This window comes from Echinops telfairi, unplaced genomic scaffold, assembly GCF_000313985.2.
Source record: "Echinops telfairi isolate 266 unplaced genomic scaffold, ASM31398v2 ScPeMD7_4225;HRSCAF=4972, whole genome shotgun sequence".
Lineage (NCBI taxonomy): Eukaryota > Metazoa > Chordata > Mammalia > Afrosoricida > Tenrecidae > Echinops > Echinops telfairi.
The window spans coordinates 13,081,743-13,105,954 of NW_022108124.1; the positions used below are offsets into that span (position 1 = coordinate 13,081,743).

The 24,212-nt window shown below is 47.6% G+C and overlaps 1 protein-coding gene across 1 annotated transcript in view; it reads right to left on the reverse strand.

The window, feature by feature from the left end:
• SCN11A (sodium voltage-gated channel alpha subunit 11) overlaps positions 1-24,212 on the reverse strand; it is a 95,131-nt gene that overhangs the window by 47,493 nt on the left and 23,426 nt on the right. Inside the window, exons 7-15 of the mRNA XM_013006140.2 lie at positions 23,407-23,473; positions 18,901-19,042; positions 17,564-17,761; positions 16,491-16,661; positions 13,591-13,720; positions 12,551-12,789; positions 11,851-12,018; positions 7,096-7,455; positions 2,108-2,539 (exon numbers count right to left, since the gene is read on the reverse strand). Of these exons, the coding sequence (XP_012861594.1) occupies positions 2,108-2,539; positions 7,096-7,455; positions 11,851-12,018; positions 12,551-12,789; positions 13,591-13,720; positions 16,491-16,661; positions 17,564-17,761; positions 18,901-19,042; positions 23,407-23,473 (1,907 nt within the window). The remainder of the gene's footprint in view (positions 1-2,107; positions 2,540-7,095; positions 7,456-11,850; positions 12,019-12,550; positions 12,790-13,590; positions 13,721-16,490; positions 16,662-17,563; positions 17,762-18,900; positions 19,043-23,406; positions 23,474-24,212) is intronic.

Below are 24,212 nucleotides of genomic sequence, written 5' to 3' on the forward strand. Positions count from 1 at the left end.
CGGCTGGACTGGAGGAGGTGCACTGGCACAGATAGGAACTGGAAATACAGTGAACCCAGGACAGATGAACCCCCCCAGGACCAGTGGAGAGAGTGACGATGGCCGGAGGGTGGAGGGAAGGAGAGGGAGAAAGGGGGAACAGAGGACAGGGTCTACATGTGGCCTCCTCCCTGGGGGATGGACAGAGGAGAAGTGGGCGAAGGAGATGTGGGATGGGGTAAGATATGATAAAATAATAATAAATTGTAAATTATCGGGGGTTTGGGGAGAAGGGGAAGTGGGGAGGGAGGGGGAAAAATGAGCTGACACCAGGGGCTCAAGTGGAAAGTGGGTGTCGTAAGAATGATGAAATCAACATATGTATTAAAGTGCTGGACACATGATGTATGTGCAGATTGTGATGAGTTGTATGAGCCCCTAATAGAATGATCTTTTAATAAAAAATTTTTAAAAACTGTTTCCTATACATATGAGTGTCCCTAGATTTGTTTCTCTAGTCAACCGGACTGACAGAAACCCACAGGGGCAGTTCTACCTTGTCCTACAGAGATGCTATGAGTCGGAACGGGCTCCAGGGCAGTGACTGTGAGTTTGAGTTCGTCTAACCAAGCCCACTGCCACTGAGTCCATTCCAACTTATACCCACCCTTTAGAGCAGTGCTTCTCAACCTGTGGGTCACGACCCCTTTTGGGGGTGGTCAAACAACCCTTTCCCAGGGGTTGCCCGATTCATAACAGTAACAAACTCACAGTGATGAAGTAGCAACGAAAATAATTTTATGGTTGGGGGTCACCACACATGAGGAACTGTATTAAAGGGTCGCAGCATTAGGAAGGTTGAGAACCACTCCTTTAGAGGGTTTCCGAGGGTGTATATCTTTACGGGAAGCAATAACATCAGTGGGTGTGAAAACTAGTGGATGAAAGTTAGATGAGAAATAATTATCTCCCCCATAAGATACTTATTCATCACTACAAGGGAAGTGGTATCTTTACAGTGAAAAACTGGCGGACATCATCTTCGCCAAGGAGACAGACCAGCATTAACATCACAGGCAGTAGACCGAGTCACGGCCATGTGTCTCCTATCCATCTCTTCTGTGGTGTTCCTGCCAAAATGGCATGTAGCGGTATGGGGCACACGTGTAACAAGGGATGCCATCCTGAGGCCCCGTATGTGGGTCTCGGATATTTGCCTCATCATCTCTCATGATTGGATGCAGGCTGGGAGGGGGGGTCTTATACGTTCCTGTACTTCAAAATGATTACCAAAGAAAAACCTTTGCAAGGTAACTGAATGTTTCTAATCACCGCACTTCTCCGCTCTGCCAGAGCACATAGGAATTGCTCCTGCTGCATCACATCCCCAGTCATTTATTTAGGGTGCCCCTCACTCCCACGTTCCCTGGAAGGCCTCATCTCCCACTGCCCCTCACCCGAGAGTCCCCTCTCCACACCATACCCCTGTCCGGCCTGAGTGGGCTCCCATGACTGTCTCTTTACATGCCTCCCCCTTCCCTTCAGTGGTTCAAACAGTTTTACCCTCAGCGACTTTCTTCAAAAATTGGGTGATTTGAACCCATCCCTCCATGCAGCAGAAGAAAGGCCTGGCGATCTAACTGAAAAATGGTCAGTCGCAAGGATCGACATATAATGCCCCCCTACCTCCACCCCGAGGAGGACGGACAACAGAAATGTGGGTGAAGGGAGACGGCTGACAGTGTAAGATATGAAAACAATAATCATTGATCATTTATCAAGGGGTCACGATGGTGGGAGTGGGGCAGGAAGGAAAAAAAGAGGAGCTGATACCAAGGGTTCAAGTTGAAAGAAAATGTTTTGAAAAGGCTGACGGCAACCTATGCACCCAGGTGCTTGATGCATGGATGTATGGATTGTGCTAAGAGCTGTAAGCGCCCCCAATAAAATGATTTATTGAAAGGGGAAAAAAAGAAAAAGATCAGTCCTTGAAAAGCCTGTGGGGCAGCTACCCCGTCTAATAGACCCATCTTAGCCCTGCCCAGTGCCCAGAACAGGACAGCCAGCCAGCATGCCAAGGTAATGCCAGGTTTGGACCACTTCCAAGTATCAGTATGAACCTTCCTACCTGTTTTCCAGCTTCGGGTCGTAGGGAAGTCTGTGGATTGTTGCCATCAGGAGACTCGGTATCGCATTCTTCCTCAGCAAGTGGGGCCAACCAGGTCCGCTCCTGCCCATCGCCCACAGCCTTGGGTGGCAAGGGTGGGGCACCCAAAGCCTCCAGTGTCCCGGGACCCCTTCTGATATCGGTGACCAGGGGAATGATATCTTTGCTCTGAGATGCGGAATCCCCCATGACCTCTTTTGGTCTGGCTGAGCGTTGCCTCCGGCACCACTTGTAGCAGAAATGCCGCAGCGTCCGCATCACCAAGCACAAAGCCCTGTGGAAGCGGTCCAGGGCCAGCTGCACTTTGGTCTTCTTAGCCCCTCCTTCTGCATTCCCGTCTCGCTCCTCGTTGCTGAAGGAGTTGAGCAGCAAGGCAATGAAGAGGTTAAGCACCTGGAAGGAGGCCAGGGAGATTGGAACCTTTAGCCAACGAAAAGGCACAGCTGACTTCCAGAACAACTTTGCCCCCAGACCCCAGACAGAGTCAACGGACACCTCTCAGTCCCTTGTCTCCCATCCACGTGCAGCTATAAAATAAATGGAGCAAGGGCTGAAAAAGAAATAGAGCCGGCAAGACAGGGTCAAAGGAAACGTGAATGGAAAGAGATACAAACAGTCCAATCCAGTTTGTCTACCTCTAAGCAGGAGGTGTGTGTGTAGATCAGACCTGGGTGACCATACGGCACAATCAAATAGGTACACTCCCCGGGGACCAGCCAGGAACATGAGCATGCATTTGTGCCGGCATTTTCCACAGGGCCGGGAATCTGATATCCCAAAACACTGCATAGTCTTCTGTGTGCGTCGTGGGAGAGATGGCGGCCTTTGTGGAGAATCTCTATATGCAGCTCCTCTGACCCCTGAGAGGCATTGTGGGGGAGCTGAGGAGCGTGGGCTAAATGTGCAACTCCTCTATGGACTCACATCTGCCTTTCAATTCAGGGGACCCCACTAGCTTCCTGCTTTCGGCTTCTTGCCTACGCGTTCCAATTTATCACCACGACCTTCTCAAAACAGTCCTCGGTTTCAGGGGTGTCACAGAGGAGGTGCCCATGGGGTGGGGTGTGGTGAATGGCACCAGGTAGCATGGTCAGCGGCGATGACACAAAAATGCTGTCTAGAGCATTTTGTGTGCCGTGTTTCAGGCCACATTTTTAATTTTAATATATCCCTGTAGTGATAACAACAAAAACATTTTTCGTAAGTTCAGCTTACATGTATTGATGTGCCTACAAGAATAGAAAACACTACATCAATGTGCAGTTTGCACCATCTCGTGTGCCCTGGAGGAGCCCTAGAAGCATAGTGGTTAAGCATTGGGCTGCTAACAGCAAGGGCAGCGGTTTGAATCCACTACCTGCTCCACAGGAAGAAGATGAGACTTTTCACTCCCCTGAAGAGTTACAGTCTCAGAAACGCACAAGGGGCAGTTTTACCATGTCCTTGAAGGTCGTCATACGTCAGAATTGACTTGATGGTAGTGAGTTTGGGCTTTTTTGTTTTTTAAATGTGTTTAGATGAGACCTCGTGACACACTGGGCTGTTAACTGCATGGTCAGCCGTTTGAACCCACTGGCTGCTTGCTCTTGGGGAGAAAGATGACGTTTTCTACTCTCACAAAGCAGTCCTGTCTCCAAAATCCACAATGGTGGTTCCACCTTGTCCTATAGGGTCGCTTTGAGTCGCAATGGACTCAATGGCAGTGAGTTATTTATTGTAATGTCTTCTGGCCCAAACTATCATTATTACTCAATTATAAGGCTGTTTACGTCCCCTAAAGAGGTACACTCTCGTTGATACCAAGGGCTCAATAGAAATTAAATGTAAATGTCTAGAAAAGAATGAAGGCAACAAATGTACAAACATGCCTGATTCAATTGATGTATGGATTGTGATAAGAGTTGTACAAGTCTCCAATAAGATGATTAAAAACATTTTAAAAATTAGACTAGCAAAAATGTTTTTAAATGGATCATTTTTTAAAAAGTGACAGTCTCAGAAACCTATAGGGGCAGTTCTACCCTCTCCTTCCTATAAGGTCGCTATAAGTCTGCTTCGACTCAATGGCAGTGTGGCGTTTTGTTGTTGTTGTTGTTGTTTTGGTTTTGTTTTTTCCAAGGATGCTTCAAATCGCTTGGTTGTGTCTGCGCTCGCTACAAGCACAAGCTTTACCTCTCACTGTTGTTGACATTTTTATAGTAACTGATTTTGACTAATGCTCTGGTTTTAGCTACAATCCTGTGATAAGTAGTACTTGTGAACTTTCTTACCACAAAAAATTTTTGTGTGACCGTGGTAATAATTAGAGAGAAAGGAGAAAATTTTTTTCAAGCCTCCACTCAATCACTAATACCGTTGTAATTCAATGTAAAGATTTTATAACACAATTTTGTTGTTACTATTCATATTATCTAAGAAATACCACATTTAAGGTATCTATATTTCTTACATATTATTCGATGAATAAAAGTGTTAGCAAATACAACTAAGGATTCTGTTGTATCTGGTGCGACAGGGAGTCCACAGTGGGAGAGGTGAGACCAAGCATTCTTGAACTGGTGATGCCAACCCTGGTGTTGACACAGCTTTGTTTGTGACTCTCGCCGAGTCAAAAACACACACCCTTCAGAGAGGAGTGTCATTGGGCTTAGGGTTCACCCTAATCTAGTCTGACCTCATCTTAGCTTGATTCCCTGGTCCATAGACCCTATTTCCACACCATGTTACATTGATGAGGTTTAGAGTCTCACACAACTTTTGACGAGGACATAATTCCATCCATAGCCACCATTTATTAGGTACTTAAGGACCAGGATGAGCCCTGGTGGGAGAGGGGGTTCTGAGGTGAGCTGCTAACTGGCAAGGCCAGCAGTCGGAAACCACCAGCTGCTCAGTGGGAGAAAGAGGTGGTTTCTACTCCTGCGAAGAGTTCCAGTCTCTGCAACTGACAGGGGCAGTTCTACCTTGTCAGACTGCGTCGCTATGAGTCAAAATTGATTTGATGGCAGTGAGCTTGTGTTTTAGGATAAAGCGAAGGAGCTCCAGTTAGAGTGAGTTATGAGTTGGGCTGCTAACCACACCACAAGGTCAGCGGTTTGAACCCACTAGCCGTTCCACGGAAGAAAGATGTGGCTTTCGGCTCTATAAAGCGCTGCCCTCTAGAGGATTGCTTTGAGTCAGACTTGACTGGAAGGCAGGGGGCTGGGGTTATTTGTTTTTAGGCCAACGCTGGTGCCCTTGAGTGGTGCAGACAGGGAATGTGCTTGACTAAGCAGAGCTTGGAGGCTCAAGACTACACAGCGGTGCCTCAGAAAAAAAGGCCTTGTGCTCTAATTCCAGCAAATCGGGCATTGAAAGTCCTAAGGAGCATGCTTTCATTCCTACGGGAGTCGAGTCAGCGTGAGTCCAGGTCAACAAGATGGACATGGGTCAGAAGGAACCCATCATGTGTCGTTGATAACATTTGCAGACTAGCTCCAACTTGATTTGGAAGGTCTTGTGTGTCTCCTGTCTTTATCTCCTCACTTGCTATCATCGCTAACCACTCGAGCCAAACTCTGTTGTTAAGTTGATTGCAGCTCATAGCAACCCTATGGGCAGTGTGGCAGCTCAGCCCTGTGGATTTGCAAGAGTTTATTGCTTTTTATATTTTAAGTAGCTTAATTGACATATAATTCACACATACGATTCAATAGTACAATCGTATTAAGAAGCGGTGAGCAATCATCAATGCAACCAATTTTAGAACATTTTCTTCTTCCTCAGCTTCCTTGCTTTTCACTCATTGCCCCCCAACCTTCCCCAGGGAATGATGGATCCCGTTGCTGTACCTAAGTTTTACTTATCTGAGACTTTAACTCTGTATGGGGGTAGAAAACCTCAACTTTCTGCTATGGAGCGACTGGTGGTTTCAAACTGCTGACCTTGCAGTTAGCAGTCCAACTTGTGACCACGGCACCACCAGGGTTCCTTGTTATTGCTGTTAGGTGCTTCTACGTTCATTTTGATTCACAATAACTCTGTGCGCAACAATACAAAACACAGTCTGGTGCCGCTCCATCCTCATCGTCACTGGTCCTTATCGAATTAAAAACAAACAAAAACCTGCTGCCATCTAGTGATTCTGGCTCATGAACACCCCCTAATGTCACACAGCAGGACTGCTTCCTTGGCTGTGATAGTCACCAAAGCAGATCACTCAGCCTTTCTGGTGAGGAGATTCTGGGTGGGTTTGAACTTGTCAAGAGTAAATGCTTTGCACCACCCAGAGACCAGTTTAAACTCAACTCACTGCCGTCGCGTTGATGCTAACTTGTAGCATCCTACAGGACAGGGTAGAACTGCTCTTGTGGCCTCCCAAGGCTGGAACTCTTTATGGGACTAGATAGGCCCGGCTATCTCCCACAGAGCAGCTGGTAGTCTCAAACTGCCGACCTATTGGATCACAACTCATCGCCTACTCCACTACACCCCAGAGCTCCTATGGACCTGTTACCCTCTGTGTAAGTATCTGTGCTTCCAACAAAGACCCATACTCGAGCCAATTTACACAATGAGAAACTATATGGGGGAGGGGAGTTTGAAACCCAAACAGGGGCTCCATGATGACATGAAGGCAAGGGTCCAGAAGCCCCTGCCGTAGCCCATCCCGGGCAAAGAGAACATGATCATCCTATAAGAGCCATCTGGAGCGGGACACATATTGGGACATTGGCCACAGGGATCATGATGCCCTAAGGAGGATGTGTCTCAAGTTTGTTTTACTTCCTCAAACCAAATTCAAATGGAGATTTTAAATCATTATTTGGGCATTACATTTTTAGTTAATGATTTTTTATTCTTCAAGTGCTACGAAAGAAGGCAATGCTTTTATTTACTCTATCTATCTATCTATCTATATGCATATACACACACATACATATATATTTTTTTAAATCTAAGATACTCACCACAAGTTTTCCTATCACCATGATCAATAGAAAGATAACGATGCACAAGTAGTTTTCAGTTGCTTGCAAACATTCCCACATGTTGTCGATCCATTCCCCACAGAGAATTCGGAACACCACCAGGAAGGAGTGGTAGAAATCTTCCATGTGCCAGCGTCGGGGACATAAGCTTGTCAGGCTACAGTTAGAAATATTGGCATTGAACTTGGTACCGAAAAGCTGCATGCCAACTACTGAGAAAATAAAGACAACAATGGCCAGGACTACCGTCAGGTTCCCAAGGGCTCCAAAGGAGTGCCCAATGATCTTAATCAGCGTGTTTAACGTTGGCCAGGATTTGGCTAACTTGAAGACCCTCAGCTGTAAAAACAGACAAACAAAAAAATGGAAGAAAATCCAGTGAAGGACAAATTCCATCTGCCTAGCTATAAAACATGAACATGTTTCCAAACCAAGCATTTAAAAAAAAATCTTTCCAAGTTCAAATCCTTACCCATCACTATCAAGTTGATTTGGACGTAGCGACCCTATAGGACAGAGTAGATCTGCCCCTGAAGGTTTCTGAGACCATATATGTTTATAGAAGTGGAAAGACTCATTTTTATCCTGAGGAGTGGCTAGGGGTTCACACCACTGACCTTATGTTAGCAACTCAATACATAACCCCTATACCACCAGGGTTCCCTTATCAACTCCCTAGCAGAGTCTAATACTCAATAAGTGAAAAGTTTTTGTGGTGCAAATGGAAATCATTTATTGTAACTTTTTAAGATGAAAAGAACTTTGGAATCCTGCTGTATATTGAGCATGCATTGTATATAAAAAGGGAATGCTGTTTTATTCTACACAATAGACCAATAGTCACTAGACCATAACCCAAGGGTTAAATCTAGCCTACTGCCTGTTTTGTGTGTGTGTGTGTGTGTGTGTGTGTGTGTGTGTGTGTGTGTGTGTAGTTTAGAAGCTAAGAGTGCTTCGTATACCTTGCAATGGTTGAAAAAGAATCAAAAGAAGAAGACTATCTCAGGACACATGAAAAGTACATCACATTAAAGTTCCCGGGTCCATAAATACAGGACCATGGAACCACAGCCTCGCTGATAATGTTGACCAAGACCTAAGGGCTTCTTTTAGGTTCCTGAGTGGCCCAAACAGTTTCTGCTTCACTATCAGCTTTTAAAGGTTAGCAGTTCAAGCCCCCCCTTGTGTACTATGGAAGAAGGCATGCCATTCTGCTTCTGTAAGGAGCCCTATGGGGCAGTTCTACTCTGTAACACATGGAACTGTCATGGGCTGGAACTTGCATGATGGCCAAGTGTCTGACTTTCTTTGGTATGGTTGTGTGCACACTGTAATGACAGAGTTGAGTGGCTGCACCAGGGACTGTCAGGCCTATAAAACTGAACATATTTATCTGGGCCTTCAAAGGAAAGGTTTTCCACACCCTCCATGACACGATCCAGGCCACACGTTTGAATCCAAACTACATAATATTGATGACAGAAATAGGATGCTTTGTCCCAGGAGAAAGACCCTTTGGGTAAGTACAACTTTTCTCATGGAGAAATGTCCTCCGTGGGACTTCATGGATCTTGTAGGAGATGATTGCCTTAGAGCAAACCTAACCGTACGTTTCCTGGGTGTGGCTTCTATTAACTGTCGATAGCAATGAACAGCTTCTCCCCACAGCACAAACCTGTAGGCACCAGGCATATAGCGACAAAAAGGTGGCAGACCAGAAGGATGTTTGCCTGAAGAGAAGAGCCGCCGCTGTCTCTGCAGAGGGTGATGAGTGCAGTCCAGGGAAAGATGCGGGTCTAGTCTCTCACACAGACAAGGCCACAGTGCTCTTCACCTTGGAGGCTGGCTGTGATAAGCTCGAACAATGGCAACGCAAATACAGCCCTGCTTTCCCAAAGGTCAACACAACTTTCATTAAAAGTGGAAACGCTACTGCCGCTAAGTCAACTTCTGCTCATGGGAACCCCGCCTGCATTTCAGAGGGGGTGAGGTCTATCACCAGATTTTTCGGCAGAGGGGTCTCTGGGTGTGTGGGTTTGAACTGCCAACTTCTTGGTGAGTGGTTGGGAGAGGAACCATTTGTCTCACCCTACCATACTTTGATGTTCCTTTGGAGGACTAAGGTGCACTTGACCCAAGTCATGGCGTTTTCTTTTTTCTTTTCCTTTTTAATCATTTCACTGAGGGCTTGTGGTAGTCACCTAATCTGGTGTCAATTTAAGGATGAAGAGTGTAGGGGTGGAGTCTGGGCTGTCAATCTGGAGATAGCCAATGAGACTTCTGTGTGGGCATGACCTTCACCTGAGAATACTGGGAAATCTGGTACTTCCTTCTTGGAGGCAGGAGAGACACTTCTCTCTCTCTGTGACTCCCTGGGAGACACTACAGAAGACAAGCCACATGGACGCAACCAGACCTCTGAAGCTGGAGAAGCCACAGAGAGACCCCTGCCAGCGCTGAGATGCTCACAATGCCACTGGACCCAAAGACTTTCTACCCACTGGCTTGTGACCATCCTGCATTTGACTTCATTGCATGTGTTTCGTGAGTCTGAAGAGGACTTTATGGATTGGTATTGGACATATGGGCTAATATCAGACTTAGGGCCTTGAACTGGACTGGGTTGGGATGTTTTCTTAATGTACAATTGCTCTTGTATATAAATCTCTTCCTTATACGTGTGTGTGTGTGTGTGTGTCCATGGATTTGGTTCTCTAGTCTACCCAGACTTACACAGGGCTCATACAGCTCTTGTCACAATCCATAAATGGTGTCATGCACATTGGTACATTTGTCGCCATCATCATTCTCAAAACATTTGCTTTCCACTTGAGCCCTTGAGGACCTCAGTTTTTTTTCCCACCCTCCCTCACAAACCTTTGATAATTTCTACATTCAGTGCCCTCCTATGCATATGAAAGTGGGGCCTTGACTAAGGAAGATGGAAGAAGAAGCGATGCCTTTGAATCGCCTTTGCATCACGGTGCTGGCAAAGAACGTTGACGCGCCATTGACTGCCCAAAGCAGTACAAACTGACCGGCCTCCAAGGAAGTGTGGTCAGCGTGCCCCCTAGAGGCAAGGACGGTGAGACTTTGTCTCATCTACTGTGGACATGTCATCAGGAGCGGCCAGTCTCTGGAAAAGGGCATGAGGCTTGGTGAAGTTCAAGAGAAGTGGGAAAAGAGGAAGGCCCTCTCCAGACGGCTCGACACAGCGGCTGCCACAAGACTCGGATGTAATGACAATTGTGAGGATGACGTGGAACGGGACAGTGCTTCTTTCTGTGGTATGTGGGGCAGAGCTCTGAGTCTGAACCAAAGCAGTGGCCTCTCACAACCACAGCAACCACCTACCTCCATAGAGCAGCATTATACTACATACCACTCAGGTACAAAGAAATGTACACTTAGGTACCTGAATCAAGTGTCCTAGGTTTAGAAATACGATCCATGCTCTCCCTGCCCCCACCCCCCACCCCAAATCACACACAAGTCGTTAAATATCTTTTTTTTCCCCCCCAGACAAAGTTTGTCTCGGCGTTGTCCCAGTTCCTTGACCAGGTGTGACTCCTCTGTCGCTCTCTCTCCACACCTCTCCTGGGGTCCATCATGCTTTATTGGCCTTTCTGCTCATTCCCGGCCCTGTCTTATCCCACCCCCGAGCAGCACACCCCCTAAAGACAGTCCTCGCCTCGCCTCTGTGCCTTCTTCCATGCCAGCCCACGTCGAGGCCTCCCAAAGACTGGCAGGATGCCTCCCAGCTGGTGCCACAGAAGCCACATGGCCCAGCAGGCTGTGGGGAGATGGCCCCCGCTGGCAGTGGCCTGACCCACTCCTGGGAGTCTGTGGTCTTCACCAACCGTGCTGAGCTCAGAGGTGAGGCCACCTGGCGGAAAGGACTCTCACTGTGACCCCGAGGTTCACAACTTTGGTTCCAGTGGCCTTAAGGGTAATCCTTGCATGAGGTTAGGAAGAGCACCCCAGAAGAAGACGCCCTGGGCCTTTCCAGGGTCATTAAAGAACTGAGTGGCCGCAGAGAGGCGGTTTGGGGTTCTGGAGATGGACACAAGATGAGTGAAAGCAGAGTTGGCCATTCATCCCACTCCAGACTCCTGTCCACAGGAGCAGCTACGTCACACGCTGAAATAAGAAAGGCTCCTACCTAATCAGAGTGCAGTAAACACTGATGAAACACACAACTTTCCTCTAGTTCTTGAATGCTTCCTCCCTCTACTATCATGACCCCAATTCTACCATACAAATGCAGCTAGACCAGAGCATGTACACTGGTACAGATAATAGCTCACCACACAGGGAACCCAGGACAGATAAACCCCTTAGAATCAATAATGAGAGTGGTGATACCAGGAGGGGACAGGGAAGGTGGCGGGAGAAAGGGGCAACCTATCACAATGATCTACCTACAACCCCCTCCCTGGGTGATGGACAACAGAAAAGTGGGTGAAAGGAGACAGCGGTTAGTGTAAGACATGAAATATTAAAATAATTTATACATTATCAAGGATTCATGAGAGAGGGAGTCCGGGTGGGTGAGGGAGGGGGCAAAAATGAAGAGCTGACACCAAGGGCTCAAGTAGAAAGAAAATGTTTTGAAAATGATGATGGCAACCTATGCATAAATGTGCTTGACACCATGGATAGATGGGTTGTGACAAGAGCTGGGGAGCCCCCAATAAAACGATTTTTTTTAATTTTAAAAAGAAAGGCTCTTACCACTCTGAAGGAGCGGAAAAAGGGCCATTTGGTGGAGGTCATCACATCGGCAAAACTCAGAATCGCCACAATGCAGTCAAACACATTCCAGCGGCGCTGGAAGTAGTAGTAGGGATCCAGTGCCAGGATTTTGAGGCACATCTCTGCTATGAAAATGCCCGTGAACACCTAGGGTGGAGCAAAGACAACGTGAGAAGAGGAGCTGAGGCCCTTTGGAGACACGCTCTTGAGAGTGGGCTGCAGGCATTACAGAAGTCTCAGAGGGAGACAGCCTCTGGACCAGCGGTTCTCAAGCTGTGGGTCATGACCCCTTTGAGGGTCGAATGACCCTTTCACAGGGGTCGCCCAATTCATCACAGTCGCAAAATGACAGTGATGAAGTAGCAACAAAAATAATTTTATGGTTGGGAGTCACCACCACATGAAGAACCGTATTCAAGGGTCGCGGCATGACTGAGGTTGAGAACCACTGCCCTAGAGGATCAACACAGTGTCCAGATGGCTTGTCAGCATGGTCTTGCCACCCAATGAGGGCAAGGAACTGGGTGAAAATAAAATCACAGGTCACTTTCTCTTCTACTCCACTCAAGAGGGTGCAAAAGCTAGGTTAGGCCCGGCCACTGATGCCATGTGTCGATTGGAAAAGAGTCATCACTCACATCTTGAATTATGCTTCCTGTGTTCAAAGTTCTAGGGTTACCTGATTCCCGTTATTCAGCATGTTCACAAAGCCTTCATCCATTTTGTTGTGTTCCATGGCCAGGAAGATGGTGTTGACGATGATGCAGATGGTGATGGCTAGTTCAGTAAAGGGGTCAGTCATCACAGTTTTCAACACCTTCTTCACACATATCCACTGAGGGCTGCAATTCCATATGAGGTATTTTGATGCCAGGTTTTCCCCACACGGGAGGCAAGGCTCCTGTGACTTTTCTTGTTCTAGAGATGGAGAATGAAAGAGTACCTGAGTGTGTATCTCTTGACCCATTCTAGCTGCTGTTTTCCCGAGTAGTTTACTGCGTCCCGCTCCCCCAGCATCACTTGTTTTATGATAGGGCCCATCCTATCGAAGAGCAGGGACTTGTGCTGCCCAGGTGATTTTCCCACCCATCACAGCTCAGAAGAGAGAGTTTCCCACACATAACTACCACGCAACGGTCAGATAAATAACATCCTTACATGTTTATTGGACATCTCAGAGCTGGGTTTTGCTGCTGAAAGTGCAGATTAGGGAGTCAAGGAATCCCTTCAACCCCAACATTACCAGGTCCTGAGTTTGGCCCCTAAACACCAAACTTTTAGGTGGACCCCTGTTGCATGCTGTGAATCCCGTTGATCAGACGTAGTAAGAACTTCAAAGTTCTTGCCAGATGACTGATTTTAATTTTGATTGACACCTGCCACTCTCTGGAAAGTTCTAGGTCTTCTCTTCTTGGACTAACTTTCATTGTCACGGGGACGGCCTGTGACAACCTGGCAAGGGCACAAGGGCCTGTGCTCACTGTCCCAATCACCTGGTGTCTGACCAGTTCTCCCCACGACCCAAGTGCTTGGCTCAACATAGACCCACCCACAGGAAAGGCCACTTCTACCAAGTCTTTTTGTTTAAATATTCTAAGGAGGCATGGGAAAGCAGTCTTTGCTGGAAGTTTGAGTGGGTAGATTCAAAAAATGTCCCTTTTGTAGAGGGATTATGGGGGGACTGGTTATTGGCTGTAAGGATGCTGAAATCTGGCTTACCCTGCATGGTGATGGTGAGGATGCTTACAGCGCTCAAAGCCCTCTGTCTTTGAAAGGGGTCATTATGCTCATCGAACGGGTCCACTGACAGATTCTGGGAGAGCCGTTTGGTTTGCTCTAGGAGGTGTGGCTGTAAAACAAAACATGGCAGGCTGCCCAGGGGCAAGGGCTGCCTCTCCTCACAATTTCACAGTCTGCTTTCTTTGAATACCATGTGCTCAATGGAATAGGAGGCTCAGTACTCTGTACATGTCAGCACACTTCATCTCCACAGAATGCCACAAGCTCTACTTTCTTATTTTATATTCAGTAGATTAGAGTAATATGGTTGGCTGGTCTTATTTCTCATGTGTATCCATCCCTAGAGTCCCAGGAGGGACATGTGGGTTGCACTTGACCACTAACAGAGAGGCTCGTGGTTCAAATCTAACCAGAGGCATCACAGAATAAAGTCCTGTCAATGTGGTGATCTACCTCCATAAAGACAAGCAAGACTATAAATAAATAAATGTTGAAAAGAGAAGTTAGAAAACCCCATGGAATAGTTCAACTCAGTAACACATCTGTCACCATGAGTAGGAATCCACTCAACAACAATGGGTTCGATTTTTCTTTTTTGCCCATAGAAATTTTATTCCCTTTGTCCATTATATCCATTGTTAACAAAGAGACAACGTGAAAATGCATTTTTGTTTTTTACCAAAAACAAAGAATAAATAAACCACAGCTTAGTGTAGGAGCACAACCGAGCAAACAAAACTAACCGAACCAAACACACTGCCAACAAGTCATTTTGGACTCACAGTGACCCTAGAGGGTAAAGTAGAATGGACCCTGTTGGTGGCTGAGACTGTAACTTTCTACAGGAGTAGAAAACCCCATGTTCTCCTGCCAAGCGGTTGGTGGTTTCGAACTCCTGACCTTAAGGTAGTAAGCCACGGGGAACCTACTACTCCGCCACCACTAATCTACTTCCTGTCACTATGCATCTATTTGCCTACTCTAAATCTAGAAAGATGGATTGGAGTCAGATAGCAAAGTGCCGGCCTAAATAGATTTAAAAATCAGTAACTAAAAAGAGCACTCAAAATAAATGCCACAAAATCTATATACTAACCCTCAAGCGTTTCCTCAGGTCTGCCCAATGGCTTATTGATCCTGATGTTACCTATAATTCTAAAAGCTTTGGAGATGAAAGGACACAAACCTCCAGCTATCCAGAACACTCAGGTGTCTAAAATGATGCTTTCTCCAAAGGTTCTCACCAGCCAGGGCCCAGAGGAATGATCCTTCTGTGATAAGCTAATCTAATTGCAGCCTCTAGGCTTTCCACAGCCAGTCCCTGTTCCCATGAAAGGAAAATGACACTTGTATATTATATGTCTAACACTTCACTCGTTGTTTTGTGGAGTAAAGAGAAACTTAAAAGACAGTTCTATGTCTGATCTCTTAAATATGCTGTTATGGGACATCAAGAAATCTCCAAACCCTGAGATCTCTCCTAACACGGTAGTCGCCCTCTCCCCCCTACCCCCTCCTCCGGCATACATATGTGTCTTCTGCCCATTCCATGTCCTCGAAGTGCCTCCAGCCACCATCGCCTGGCCTGTTCCTTCCATTTTGTCCTCGCTTCTGACTTCTTTCTTCACAATTCAAACCTGCCTCAACACTTGCCACCTTAATGGTAATAATACCCAGGTGGTACAAATTGTTGACACCCTCATAAGACAGTTGGCTATAAACCCAAAGGTTTCAGGTTCAAATCCACCCAGAAGCATCTCAGGAGTAAGGTCTGGGTGATCCCTACTTTTAAAAAATCAGCTATTGAAAACCCTGAGAAGCCCCATTATCCTCATTCTCTCTCTCTCTCTCTCTCTCTCTCTCTCACACACACACACACACACACACACACACACACACACACACACACAGAGCCACCATGAGTCAGAATCAACATCCCATCAACTGGTTTCCATTTTTTCCCTACGACCCACCTCCTGCCCCTCAGAAACAAATGAAAAGAGTTTTATTTATACGTATTCAACTGTCTACTCAATATCCCTGCGTGGATTCCCAGGAAATCTCACTTGTAGCATGTCTCAAGCAGAACTGCCCCCCTCCCAAAATATGTTCCTTTCCTGTTACCAAAAAAACAACCCTGCACCGGGTCAGCTGACCTAACCTCTGTTGTGAGTTGGCGAGTCCAAACCGAGAGGTGGTGAGGCCAGGCATGCAGATGAGAACTGTTTCTGAGAGTTGTCAAGGCTGTGACCCTGAGCGGTCTCTGGGTGGGCTGGAACCTCCAACCTTTTGAATAGTCACCAAGTGCTTAACCACTTATGCCACCCAAGGACTCCATGCCTTAAACCTGCATTACCTTCACCCTCTACGTCTTCTTTAGAGAAGAGGCCTTGGTGGCACGCAGGGTTACGCACCGGGCTGCTAACTGCAAGGTCAGCGGTTCAAAACCACCATGTGCTCCAAGGGAGAAAGAGGAGGCTTTCTACTCCCATAAAGATGGACAGGCTCAGGGACCCCCAGGGGCAGTTCTGCTCCGCTATAGCGAGAGGAGTCAAAATCGACTCAGTGGCCATGAGCTCAAGACCGTCCATAAATGACCCCATCCTCTGTGGATTTCTCTTCATCCCCACTGCCCGGAACCTCATTGAAACCATGACCGCATCTCATGTGGATGATTGCGACACTCTCTGACATGATCGCTTCCATCCCCGTCCTCCTCCAGTCCTGCCTCTTCGGTGCATCCTCCAGCCTGACGTTAAATCTGGTCCCGTCACGCTCTGGCTGAAGGATCTGTCGATGCTGCCTCCTCCTTGCCCTGGCGCTTGCCCATTTAATAACCAGCTAGCTCGTCTGCGGTGAGCCCTTAGACAGAGGCTTACCTTTTTCTTGGATTCTTCATCTGAATCAGATCCGGAAGGCTGGTCGTTTCTAGACTTTTTCTTAAAGGACTTCCTTTTTTTGCTACCAAAGAATTTTCTCTTCTTTGGGGAAAAAGAGGAGGCTTCCAGAGACGTCAGCGAACTTCTGTCGATTCCCATGGCAACCAGAGCCTTAGAAGGTAAACAAAAACCAATTCGTGACTAGGTGAGGCCTGCCCCTACAATCTGCCACCACCCCGGCCTTGGCGAGCATGGTGTCCTCTCGCTGGTGGCATCATCGCACCATGTAGATGGCTCGTCACGCAAGTGTGAAATAGGTTGACCTTGGCATTACTTATCCGGGAGGTGGGGACCTGTCCCCTTGTTGGTTGTCATCGTTCTCTCAGAGATTGTGGTCCTGGAAAGTAACAGGGACACTTCCCCATCTCTGCGCCACTCACACTGCTATGTCCCAGGCCCTGAGTTCAAGGTTTGTCTGAAGAACGAGGGAACAAATCCCTATGGGGAATGGATTTGGAACGAGGAAGCGGAGTCCCTGCTCTGAAGATCTGACAATTGAGTTATGAAAATGTACAGAGACGAGGGTGGGTGTGGAGTGGGGGTGGGGGTGGGGGCATTAGAACGACCTGCAAATAGGCTAGCCATTGCAGGAAGGGAAAGATGGTCCCAGACTGCCATCTCTAGAGTCCTCGTGATCGCTTTCCCAAACCCACCCGCGCAAAGATCCTGAACACAGACGTCCCTGGGTTTCCACCAAGCTGAGCTGAGCCTGGACTCAGATGCAGAAGAGAGATTCTCCTCTCATCAGTGACTGGACTCGAAGGCTCAGGCTTCCCCACGTCAAAGAAGAGAATCAAGCCCAAGCGTTTCCTTTTCCCCAGAGTCCTGCGCCTAGACCCCTTGGTGAGACACAGTGGCACAGCCAGCCTACCGGGGATTTAAGTTCTCAGACAAGCACCCATAGAGAAAGCTCTGAGACCAGGCCTTTTGCAGCAGCCATGAGCCCAGAGGTCCCATGGTCTCTGAGATCAACCTCTGAGCAGCCTCCACTGTCTGGCCCCAGCAGTGCCTACCTCCTTCTCCTCCTTTAACAGTTGCTGGGCCTCCTGAAACATCTTCTCCTTGGCCTCCGTCTCAGCAGCCACGTTCCTGTTCTGCTCCTCATAAGCCATGGTGACGACGGCCAGGGTCAAGTTCACCAGGTAGAACGAGCCCAGGAAGATGACCACCACGAAAAAGAAGACCGAGTAGTACCCAGTGGTGTGCAGTGTCTGCAAGGAAAAGGCCTGACCATCATCCGGGCACAGATGACACAGCAGCTAGAGATGGCTTACCCCCAGTTCTGGATCTCTCTGTGGGACAACCCCAAGCTCTGACGTAAGGGTGGCTCTGCCCGCTCCCAGCAGTGTCTGCAGCCTCACAGTCACTCAGGTCTCCTGGTACCCTCTCGGTAAGGAGACACCCTCTCACGCCCACCTGGAAATCTTAAACCTCGTACTACTTCCTCCAATGCCTTCGCATTAAAATTTTTTTTTAAAGATAGAGGAGCAGCAAGATTTTAAGAACACGAAAGCTCCGATTGTGGGACTCCAGGCAAAAGGGCATCAGGAGAGAAGCACTCTTTCTAGGAGAGACTGTTGGAGTTTCTCACATTGCTCCCAGAGAGCCCATTGGTCACTTTCTTGGGCTCTCTAACCGAACTTCTAAAGCAGAATCCAATAGTACAACTAGGTGGTGTGGCTGATGGACAGACGGTCCATGTCTGAAGTTCTCCCGTGCTGTAGTGGCAGAAACAGCACAAGTGGGTGACTTAACCAAAGGAACGGCACTGTTTCATTGTTTCGGAGGCTGGAAGTCTGATTCAGGGCTCTGGCGCTGGGAATGACTTCCTTGCTCTGTGTGGGGAAGGCCCTAGTCCCTTTTCTGTTTCTGTCCCTCTGTCCCTTGGGAGAGGAGCCCAGGTGGCATAGCGGTGACACATTGGCTGCTAACCGCAAGGACAGCAGTTCGAAACCACCAGCTCTCTACTCCTGTAAAGAGTTACAGTCTTGGAAACTCACAAGGGCAGTTCTACCCTGTCCTAGAGGGTCTCCAAGAGTTGGGGCGGGGGACATCAGGTCCCTATCTTCCCCCCCTATCTGTTCTTGCTTTCTCGCTTCTGTGCCTCACCTGCTCTTTTTCATACTCGTATCTCAAAAGTCATTGGCTAAAATGTAGCCACTAAATGATATGGCCTCCTTAGCATACCAAAGAAAACCCTGTTCTCAAATGGGATCACATTTCCAGGAGGGATATACAAAAACATGTATTTGGGGGAACAGAATTTAACTCATCAAAACACAGGTGACACATAGGCAACAGAAACAAGAAGAGGGGTCACAGAGAACAGAGAAACAAGTGAGTGGATAACCTGTTGATAAAGCCTCTCCCACGAATCTTGGGTCATCAGCCGGAACATGGCAAGTAAAGACAAGCCAAAGTTGTCGAAATTGGTATAATTATAATCAGGATTGTGTTTGGTGTGTTTGCATGTAAATTGTTCCGAGCAGGAGCTAGATATTGGGAAAAAGAAGCCAGAATAAGAATTATTTTTTCCCCACAGCCCGGCTTCCCTTTTGTTTTTCAAAGGGTCATGGGCTCATTCAATAAAACCCTTAAGAAAAGAGAGTGTTTAAAGAAGCACTTCACCCTTGCCCTCCCCATCTACCAAGTCTTCCAGGCCAAACCTTAGAGTGGGCTCTCTCTCAAAGACTCTTATTCAAAGACTGATTGATTGATAAACTCATACTAACCAACCAAAAGGGGGGAGGGGGTGGACACAGTGGTTGCAACAATGGGTTCGCACACAACCATTGTGAGGATGGAGTAGGACCAGGCAGTGCTTCTTCCTGTTGTAGTAGGGCTGCCGTGAATCAGAACTAACACAACAGCGCCTACAAACAGCGCCTTGAAGAATCAAGTGCCGTTACATTCTGGACAAGGAGCAGCACAAAAGGGAAACCAGTGCATATTAAGTCTCTCTTATTCGCCTCCCTCCCCCAGGTCCACGGCCCAAGGCCAACGTGTTAACAGCAAGTTTCTAGATGTTATGCATGAAGAAGGAAGCTTATATTTAAATACATAGTTCTTATACTGCAAATTGGAGGTCATCCTGGCTTTTCTCATGGAACACTCTAGCAGGAAGCTTCTTCTGTATCAGCGAGCCGGGAGAGACTCTTTCCTTTTGTGACTTCCAGTCCTGTGATTCAGTTAGCGGGTTGGCTGATGATGAATATTTACCTTTCACTTGCTAACAGTCTTTTGCTCTTATAAACACCTGGACACTGACTATCTTCGCACTGGTCTACACCCCTAACACCGAGGCACACGTTGACCAGTCGATTGATAGGCTATTGTAAAGGCATGTGCTTTAGTGATTGCTAAATACATATCCCTTTTTATAAAAGTACTATACATGAGTCATTTAAAAATATCGCATGGCCCCAAATGACCTCCAATGAAAACCAACCTTCCCAGAGTCACTTGTATAAAGGATCTTTTTTTAAAAAACAACCCTCAAAGCAAGTGGCTGTCAAGTTGAGCCCAATGCATGGTGACATCAGTGTTTCAGAGTAAAGTGACACACCATAGAGTTGTCAAGAAGTAGAATGCCAGGTCTTTGTCCCAAGGTGCTGGTGGGTACGTTTGAACAGTTAGAAATCAAGCATTTGATGCAAATGATGGGGTTGGACAGGAGACCCAAAGCCCATCTGTAGACAACTGGCCATTCCCTCACAGAAGGGTCACAAGAAAGAAAGGAGTCAGCCAGGGTGCAGAATAGAACCGATAGAACACACAATGGGGTGGGGGAGGAAGCATGAAAGAAGTAGACTCTAGATAAGAGTTGTACGAGCCCCCAATAACATGATTTTTTAAAAAAGTTGCAGTCTCAGTCACCCATGGGGGCAGATCTGCCCTGGTCCTAATTAGCTCGATGACAGTGAGAGAGTGGGTATTGAGGGTTAGCTCTACTTTAGGGTACCCAAGCAGGAGAAAGCCATTGTTGTGCTTTCCCCACCAACCTCAACACAATCCTGTGAAGTGCCAGGGTCACTATGCTCCAAGAGCCCACTGTGGACCAACCCACTGAGCTTCATTTCCCTCGGGGCCTACTTACCATGAAGAAGAGAAGCCTGTGAAACAGACCGTGGTAGCCATTGTACAACACTGCTCAATGTGCCTGAACCTTGGAAGGATATAGCTGTATGAACTCCCAATAGAATGGATTTGGAAAAAAAGAATGTAAGCCTTCCCTCACTGCTGACTCCAACCCACCCTCCTCCCTCTGGGTGTTTCTTCTCATCCCCATATTTAGGTGATCACGTCTCTTCATCCTGCTCCTTCCTCTTCCTCCCGTCTCCCTGCATCAGCAAACGGTGTCATCTGTTTCTCACACCGGCCACCAACAAAAGAGTTACATGTTCTCGTGGGCAATGCTCACATGTGTGCACATGCACGCGCGCACGCGCACACACACACACACACACACACACACACACACACACACACACACCAACGCCCTTCTTCAGTCTAGAAAGTCCTTTCCTTTTTCTGTTCTCAAAATCCAAGCCTTCTTCCCTCCTTCTCCCTTCACAGTCTCTGTCCAGCTTCCTCACTCCCCCATGAGCAGGCCAAGCCTCCTGAACCATCTCCTGATCCCATCGACCCATTCTCCACGCTGCAGCCAGACACACTCACGACCACCAAGTCCAATTCAAAGGGACCTTTTAAAACATGTCACTGATCCAGGGCATCCTCCTGCATCAAATCCTGCCCACATTTCCTATCTCCTCTATGATCAAGGTCAAAATTCTTGGCGCAGTGGGCTACCAGGCCCTGCAGGGTCAACGTTAGTCTTCCTGTCTGGCCCTCTCCCCTGCATGCCCAACTAGACTTGGCATCTCTCCACGCACACCATGCCTCCTGCTTCCAGCCCTTCATCCTGGCCATCTTGCTGAGAGGATTTTCCCCATTCCCCCACCTACTCAAACTCCTTCTGCATCATTCAGATCTGAGCGGTAAAGTCCCTGGTCACCGAGTCCTTAGGGAAGGGAGCAATAAACAGAAGGTGAAAACCAAGCCTAGTCTCGGAACACACTGGAGCCAACCTGGGAAGAGGCTCTTGGGTCGGCCTTCTTAGACTGCCATATCCTTCTGAATTACTCAGCTAGGACCAACGTGGAATGCCAGGCTCTAAGAGTTGGTCAGCTAGAGCTTGGGGAGTGCACATAGACCCCAAACTCCGTGACTGGAGCACAGAATCCGTGAGAGGAGGGCAACCTAACAGACCCGTTGGAAACCAGAGCTGCTGCCTCCAGGTGTCTAAGTGACACCCCCACACACACACCTGGGGGTTTGTGCACAGTCGCCATGCATGCCCCATGTGAGTGAGGGGTCAAAGAGGTATATATTGGCAGCTGCTGGGTCTCTCGTTAAGATCAATATACCTGTGTCCCATCAAAACCGACCAAGGTCAGTAAACCTCACATTATGCCTTGTGAGTCTGATGTATCCCAAACCTGTGACGTTTTAGATGTCTTCCCTGCTTGTCCAGAAGTACGGTTCTGTCCCCTGTTCTCCCATGTCCCACTCATCAGGCCTGTCAGCATCTACTTGGCATGTCCTCTCAACAAGAGCCCTGGTGGTGTATAGGTCAGGCCTCAGTGATGACTCAAGTGGTTGGCAATTGGCACTCACCAGACAGTCCTCGGGAGACAGATGGGACAGTCTCATTCTGTACACACCTCAGCCCTGGAAAGCCTAGTCTGTCCTACAGGGTTGCTGTGAGTCGTCGCTGACCTGAGGGCAATGGGTTGTTTCTTTTTTATATCAGGACATCAGTTTCAACAGACAGGTACTGCCTTGTTGGTAACTGCGTTTCTTAAGCCTGACACAGAACTTGGCACATGGTTAGCTTTCGCTTACTCTTTGTTACTGGGGAATGAACGAAGTCTGTTTCATCAGCATGCCCAGCACATTAACTAAACTTGAATCTCCGCTGACCTGAATCTCTTCCATGGCCAAGAGCCCTGACATCCCAGAGCCTGACATCCCAGAAGAAGGAAGAGGGACCCACAAAAGCATACGCATTTTATTGCTTGGTTGAGCTTGTTATTTTTAAAATCATTTTATTGGGGGTTCTTAGAGCTCTTATAACATTCCACACAACCATTGTATCAAGCATATTTGTGCATACATTGCCATCATCATTTCCAAAACATTTTCTTTCTACTTGAGGCCTTAGTATCAGCTCCCCCTTTTCTCCCTCCCGCCAAATCCCTGATTGATGATATATTGTCGTTGTTGTCCCCTATCTTACACTCTCCCTTGTCCCCCTTCACTCACGTTTCTGCTATCTGTCCACTTCACTTTACTGAGTTTTCTGAACATTGCGTTGTTTCCACATTACAGGCTTGAGGGAATCCTGTATTGAGCAAATCTATTGGCACAATGTCCCCAATGTGTGCTCTTGGAGCCTCTGTGTGCCATTTTGGTACACAGACTCTGTGTACCAAACTCTGTCATAATGCGCACTTACTAGCGTACCCCAACCCATCGCTGTCAAGTCCACGCTGACACATCGCCACGCGATAGGACAGACTAGAACAGAACAGGACCCAATAGTCACAGAAGTAAAGGGCCACATCTTTCTCCCACGGAGTTGCTTGTGGGTTCAGACTGCAGGGATTTCAGTTAGCAGCCAAGAGCTTTAGAAACACCACCAGCCCTTGTTTAGACACTCAAACCAAGAAGTAATGCTTGAGGACGATCATCATTGCTTCCACAAATCATCAGATACAAACCATTTTCTGTGTTCATTTCTAAGGGCCTGGAAGTGCTCTACTTGAGAGACACCTCGAGAGTATAAACCTCTTACCTGGCATTGCTCCAGAGGCTACACATCCTGTCTTCCGTCGAACCTTTTTTCTTTTCAATGCAACCCTCTGGGAAAAGAAAGGCACGCATTCAGACACAAACGCACTGGCAGGAAAGAGAGGACACACACATGGCAGATCGTGCTTGACCAAAAGGGTTCTACATTCTCTCCTGGGGGCAAAGTTGTTGCCGAAAGCAGAACTTTAAGTCTTCTTGAAGGAGTAAGGGAAAGGAAATAGAGCAGGGGAAGGGAGAAATGAGAGAGAGAGGCAGTGAACACCACCACCACTGACCTGCTCTTTGATAGGTAACGCCGAACCAGGGACCACCCAGAGAGGGTAGGCAAACACAGGTGTGGCAATTACATAATCTGGTGTCAACTTGAAACTATTGAGAGTGAAGGGGTGGAGTCTAGCCTGTCAATCAGGTCGCAGCTTGATGACCTCATTTGGAGGCACTAAGGAGATAAACAGCTCACTGGAGGTCAGACACACACCCTCTGCTGGACATTCCATTGACAAACCATGTGGAGCTATGCTGATGGAGCCAGAGCCCTGGAGCTGGAGGAGCCATGTGGAGACCCAAGCCAGCACTGAGATGCTTCCACCACCACTGGATCCACAAGACTTTCCACCCACTGGCCCGTGATCTTCCTGCATTTGGCGTCATTGCATGTTTTGTGTGAGTCTGAAGGGGAATTTATAGACTGGTATCGGGCATATGAGCTAACATTATGGGCTTGAACTGGACTGGGCTGGGATGTTTTCTTAATATGCAATTACTCTTTGATATAAAGCTCTTATACAC